This window comes from Eutrigla gurnardus (assembly GCF_963514095.1).
Source record: "Eutrigla gurnardus genome assembly, chromosome: 21".
Lineage (NCBI taxonomy): Eukaryota > Metazoa > Chordata > Actinopteri > Perciformes > Triglidae > Eutrigla > Eutrigla gurnardus.
In genome coordinates this window covers 17,529,910-17,535,909 of record NC_139932.1, presented here as the reverse complement: position 1 = coordinate 17,535,909, position 6,000 = coordinate 17,529,910, and the positions used below count along the sequence as shown (strand labels likewise).

Below are 6,000 nucleotides of genomic sequence, written 5' to 3'. Positions count from 1 at the left end.
AAATAAAATAACAGCGTTCCGGACTTTAACGTCGTCATGGTGGCGGCGGAGGCGACTCACTCTTCTTCTCCACGGCGAGCCACTTCTGCAGCGTGGCGTCCTCCAGCAGCAGGTGCAGCAGGCCGGGCAGCGCCGCCGGGTACGACTGGTTGACCCGCAGCTCCCGCTCGAACTGCAGCACCTCCTCCACCAGGTGGCAGAAGAGCACGTCGTCGTAGAGCAGCCTGGAGGCGTCGCTCGCCACCTTCTCCTGGACCAATGACAGCAGGCCTCGACACAGCTCCACCTGGTCGCCGTGGAAACAACAGACACTTACTGTCTGGGTTCATGACATCATCGGGAGGTTTGATCAAAGCCTGATCTGGATCAGACCAGCGTACCATGGCGCTGATGGTGGACCCGGCCCGGTCCAGGATCGGTTGGATCTTTTCCTCCATGAAGGCGGAGCTGTTCCCCATCCACATCAGGACCTGGGTGAGGTACCACTCCGGCTGGAAGACACCAGACGAGTCATTTCACTCAAGAGATTTGCTTTATTATCATATTTTTATATAGTTTTATTTATTTAGCATTACATTTAAAATAAATAATAACAAAGTAAATTATAAAAAAAACTAAGAAAATAATCAAATAAAATAAAAACAATTATTAAAAGATAAAAAATAAATAAAAACATAAATTAAATATTAAAATAAATAATTAAATTCAATAATTAAATGATATTAAAAAATACATAAAAACAAATTCAATAAAAAAATAAAAATAAAATAAAAACAAATTAAATAATAAAATAAATAAATACATATTAAATAATTTAAAAAATAAATTCAAGAATTAAACAATAAAATGAAAATAAATAAAAACATTAAATAATTAAGTTAAATGAATGAATAAATACATAAATGAAATAAAATAAATAAAAACATATTAAATAAATAAATACATACATTTAATAATCAAATTAAATAAAAAAATAAATAAAAGCATTGAATAATTAAATTAAATAAATAAATAAAAACATTTAAACAAGTAAATAGGTGTGACACCTTGCTGAGGGTGTTGGTCTGCCGGTTCCCGTAGAAGTGGTATCTGAACCTCCTGCTGAGCGGCAGCAGCATGATCTGGATGGGCAGACAGAGGGGGGCGGCTTGGGACGGGGGTGTGGCTGAAGACGCCGGCTGGGCGGCGGCGGCAGGCAGTCCGGGGCGAGACGCCGATGCCCTCTGGGACACGAGGTCATCACTGCAAGGAGGAAGTTAAAGAGAAAGCAGAACGTGGAAGAAGAAGCGTGTTCATGCAGCTGATGGAGGAATCAGGATACGAGGTCTGCAGGGCGAGCAGCTGCGTGACCAGCAGCTCCAGCTGGCTGCTGATCTCCTGGCCGTTGGCGGTCGGCGTCAGCGTCTGAGTCGGAGGGGAGATGATCGGCCAGTGGAGCTGAGTCAGCACTTTCTCAAAGTCACTGGAGAAGAGAGGTTTAACACAGGATGATGATGCAGCACATTTCAACACAAAGTGGGCGGAGACAAGGGGGGGGGGGGGGGGGTTACCTGGCCAGTCGGTCTTTGATGATCTTGTGCCAGAAGTGGAGCGTCTCCCGGAGGAAGTCCTGGAGGTGGGAGCATCCAGACGAGCTCAGGCCGGCGTCCAGCGCCGCCATGTTGTCCACCGCCCGGATGGCCTCCCACACGCTGCTGGTCATCAGACACTGCTGGACGGCGGCGCTGCAGGGACCCGACACGTTACTGCTGCTAGCCCCAAACGCCACCGCAAGCTAGCTTCTAGGTCAAAGCTAAGTGTTGAAGGCATCTAAGTAGCTAACTAGCATTGGTAGCATGGTAGAGACCTGTCAATCAGCAGGTAAGCCCCGCCCCTAAAGCATCCCCTGCTTTCTGGTCTGGTGGACTCTAAATGGACCATAATGTATTAAATGAACATCATGCTGGATTGAAGAAGACTTGAAACTAGAGATTGAGACCATAAACTCATGTTTACAATGTTTACTGAGATAATACATCAAGAGAGAAGTAGGACCATTTTCTCATAGACTTCTATACAACCAGAGAGGAGTCGCCCCCTGGTGGCCAGCAGAGAGAAGTAGGACCATTTTCTCATAGACTTCTATAAAACCAGAGAGGAGTCGCCCCCTGGTGGCCAGCATGGAGATTACCTGAGCTCTTCGATGTGTTGAAGGCATCGTAGGTATTTCACGTGTCTCTCTATAGTGTCGACTTGGCTCAGCGTTTGGCCGAGGTTGTCCATCCAGGGCTGAGCGCTCTGGAGATGCTAGGAGACAGAAAAACATGAAGAAAACGGCTTACAAATGTATATATAATGAAGTGTTACGGCTCCACCTAGGGGTAAAAAATTATGTTTCTTTGCAGAATTGAAGCTTGTCAGAATAAATAACCCAGATAATTATTTAGGATTGTTAATAGGTGCTCTCTTGTTTATAGCAAATAAACCTTTGTCGTTGAAGTAAAACAAGAAACTATATTTATTTTAATAAACTTAATTAAATGCAGTCATCCTGACATGCAGCCTCGGCTAATTTTGTTCTCAATTTGATCAGATATTTTCTCTTTTCATAAAACAAAGTGTACTACCTTGATTCCCTAACATTTTCCTGACTTCCACTGACTAAAAGGCTGAATCACCTTCACCTTTAGATAATGAAGGTTAAAAACAGGCCGCCTTTGTGTTGAGCAACAAAAAACAAAAGCAATTTGTGAGATTTAAGTCCAAAAACATACGTTTTTGTTTGCTTGAACGGTGCATATTAATTGTCTTACTGATGAGGGGTAAACTGGCGCTGAAAGACCAAGTAACCATAGCAACCACTCGTGAAATAACGCACTGAAAGACAAATACAGCGTGGTGGGGAAATATTACATTATTATAAATGGCTAAAAATCTCAAAAATGCGAGAAGCTAAATTCCCTGATATTCCAGGACAACATCTCCTGACTTTCCCTGCCTGGAGAAACATTTTTAAATCCCCAGATGGACCTACCTGGTGCAGCGTGTTGGAGACAAGTCTCTCTCGCTGCAGCAGCGTCTCCAGTGAACTCGTCGCCTCCTCGGCGGCTGCCAGAGCTTCAGACACTTTAGGAGGCACCGAGCTGGAGACGCTCAGAACCTGGAGGACACGATTACAGAAGGAACCCGCTTTAACGTTAAAAGGGTCCGAAAGATCTGAGATACGTTGCTTCTAGTGGCCTCTCTGGCGGTAGATGGAACTGCAGGCGAGGAGTCGCCCCCTGGTGGCCAGCAGAGAGAAGAAGGACCATTTTCTCATAGACTTCTATACAACCAGAGAAGAGTCGCCCCCTGGTGGCCAGCAGAGAGAAGTAGGACCATTTTCTCATAGACTTCTATACAACCAGAGAGGAGTCGCCCCCTGGTGGCCAGCAGAGAGAAGAAGGACCATTTTCTCATAGACTTCTATACAACCATAGAAGAGTCGCCCTCTGGTGGCCAGCAGAGAGAAGTAGGACCATTTTTTGGCACTTGAGGCTTCACTAATCAGAACCGGAAGTTCCCGACTACTCGCTTCTCGATCTTCTAGATATATAATATATCATTTAATAATTAATATATCTATTTATTGTATTTGTTTTTAAATGCATATGAATGATTACACTACTTTTAACACACTTTGAAATAATTGTACTATAGTACTCTTTCTATAAATGTATTAAAGGAAAATAAACTATTTTAAACAACTTTAAATATATATATTTGTTAAATTTTTAAACAAATTCTCAAAATTATTATTGTTTTCTTTGTACTTTTCCCTCCCTACATTTTAAAACACACATCTTTACTTTATTATCAATTATTTTTTGTCGTAGTAATATGACGCCAGATACAGTAAATAAAGGTAGTTGATAAAAACAACAAAAAAACATTGCAGATTGAGTACAATTCAGTACTTTTTCACTTTTACTTTTACTAATTTTTTGGCACTTTAGGCTTCGCTAATAAGAACCGGAAGTTCCCGCCTACTCGCTTCTACATCCTCCAATAACAACTTGCTGCTTGTGGCCAGTCAACAACAGGTTCAACGTCACTGTGCTGCGTTCAACAACAACCCCGCCGTTCTTAACTGTTGCTGAAGTAGAAGAATATTATCAACGTCATATCGTGGTTTGCTGTTACACTATACATGTTTAGCTAAAGTTCGCCGTAACACACACACATGACGTCACCTGCCGGGTTGTTTTAACGCGTTTTTTTTAACTCACCTGTTCCTCCAGGACGTTGTTTTCCTCTCGCAGTTTCTCCAGCAGCTCGCCGACATTCTTCAGGGACTTGAGGTCGCTGCCGACCTCCTTGTCCAGGAAGTCCACCAGGTAGTCCCGCAGCGTCCCCGAGTCCGCCGGGAGGGAGTCGTCGCCGCCATGGCGGGTCGCGTAAACCGGGTTTGACAGCGCAACCGTCGGTCCTTTCGTCGCTTGCTCCACCGCCATCTTGGCTCCCTCTGGTGCGGGTCTAACAAACTTGCTAGGATGGTACTGAAGAGGAGGGTGCGCTCGATTCTAATATGCGCGTAACCCGCGGGGGTTAGGTGGTTTGTGTTACGGTTTCATTTAGTCCTCGTCCGTGTGTGAACTCAGTATATGGAAGCATATTTGCGCAAATAAAGAGACGCGTCTTTTTTTCCTTTTTTTTTTACTCGAATGAAACGTCATTTCCTGCCACAGAGTTGTTCGCCGAGCGGGGGCGCGCTGAGAGGGAAAACAAGCACACACTGCTCACGTCTACACCGGAGAGTCCGTTCACACGTCACTCACACTACACGTCAACAAACCAGAATTATTATTCATTTATTCTGTACATCTGCATGGTTAACTCTTTGAAAACGAAAAATTTGTATTTTTCTTATAAATTCTCATCATTAATGCAACGTTTTTATACCACTCTTGCTTTAATTAATTATGTATTTATTCATATGGAGTTACTCTGTCGAGTATATGTCTGCAATATCTGTATTTGTTTGTTTCTAAATAAAGTTTGATGGGAAAATATATAAAAAATATTTATTTTTCAAGTTTTTTTCTACAAACTTTTGTGCAGAATCTAACCAGGCCTGAGGCATAAGCCAACTTAACTAAGTGTGTGGAGTTTTTTCTTCTTCTACATATTAAATAAATGAAACAGGTGACAAACATCACAGTATGTACACAAGAGAAATATAATTATCATTTAATAGGGCCCCTTTATGGGTTATGATGTCTGAATGGGGCCCCTCAGATAAATATCACAGGATATGTGGTTCGTGATACATCTAATAATTAATACAATTTATAATGTAACATGATAGTGTGACATTTGTGTCAATAATCGTCGAAGCACAGGTGACTCTCCGGTGGTGGAGGGGGCCCCAAATCAAATTCTGCTTAGGGCCCCCAAAAGGCTTGGGCCGGCCCTGATTATACAGTATAATAGTAATAATAATCATATTAATGCAAAACTAAGTAGCCAATGATTCTGAAATTACCACCATTCCGTATTTGTGTCACAGCTCTTTGTTGATCCAGGTCGTCGGCTTCCAGAGCTCTCGGCTGTGCCGTGGTTTTTGTGGACCCGGACCCGGACCTCGGCCTGCCCCGACCCGCATCGCAGGCGCCGCAGGTGGCGGGGGTTGCCCTCTGGTCGCCTCCTCCCCCCTTGTTCCCGTTACTTTTTTCCGGGCCGTCGCGGCTTCGAGGACCCGGGGCGTTTTATCAAAAGGTGGTGAGTTCAGGAACGATTGGGATCATTCTCAGGCTACGGAGGGCCGGCGTGGTTCTGCTTCCCCTGCAGGTTAAAGGAAGAGGAAGGAAGAAAACCCTCAGGAGTCAAACTAGCTCTGCTCTCTGAACATTTCATGAACCCTCAGAGACCCACACAGTCTTTAGGGGCAGCTATCAGGTCAATGTGGTATTTTTGGGGTTGAAACCATTTATTACAGAGGTTTGGTGCTAATTGTAACATTTTTAACCACATGAGAATTAA

At 43.6% G+C, this 6,000-nt stretch overlaps 1 protein-coding gene across 1 annotated transcript in view; it reads right to left on the bottom strand.

Annotated features, from left to right (window-relative positions):
• The window catches only part of rint1 (RAD50 interactor 1), a 12,409-nt gene extending 7,907 nt beyond the window's left edge, over nucleotides 1–4,502 (bottom strand). The window contains exons 1-8 of the mRNA XM_084038742.1: nucleotides 4,248–4,502; nucleotides 3,014–3,139; nucleotides 2,171–2,286; nucleotides 1,551–1,724; nucleotides 1,322–1,462; nucleotides 1,047–1,242; nucleotides 381–491; nucleotides 61–286 (exon numbers count right to left, since the gene is read on the bottom strand). Of these exons, the coding sequence (XP_083894868.1) occupies nucleotides 61–286; nucleotides 381–491; nucleotides 1,047–1,242; nucleotides 1,322–1,462; nucleotides 1,551–1,724; nucleotides 2,171–2,286; nucleotides 3,014–3,139; nucleotides 4,248–4,472 (1,315 nt within the window). The 5' untranslated portion in view covers nucleotides 4,473–4,502. The remainder of the gene's footprint in view (nucleotides 1–60; nucleotides 287–380; nucleotides 492–1,046; nucleotides 1,243–1,321; nucleotides 1,463–1,550; nucleotides 1,725–2,170; nucleotides 2,287–3,013; nucleotides 3,140–4,247) is intronic.
• Nucleotides 4,503–6,000: the final 1,498 nt, after the last annotated feature.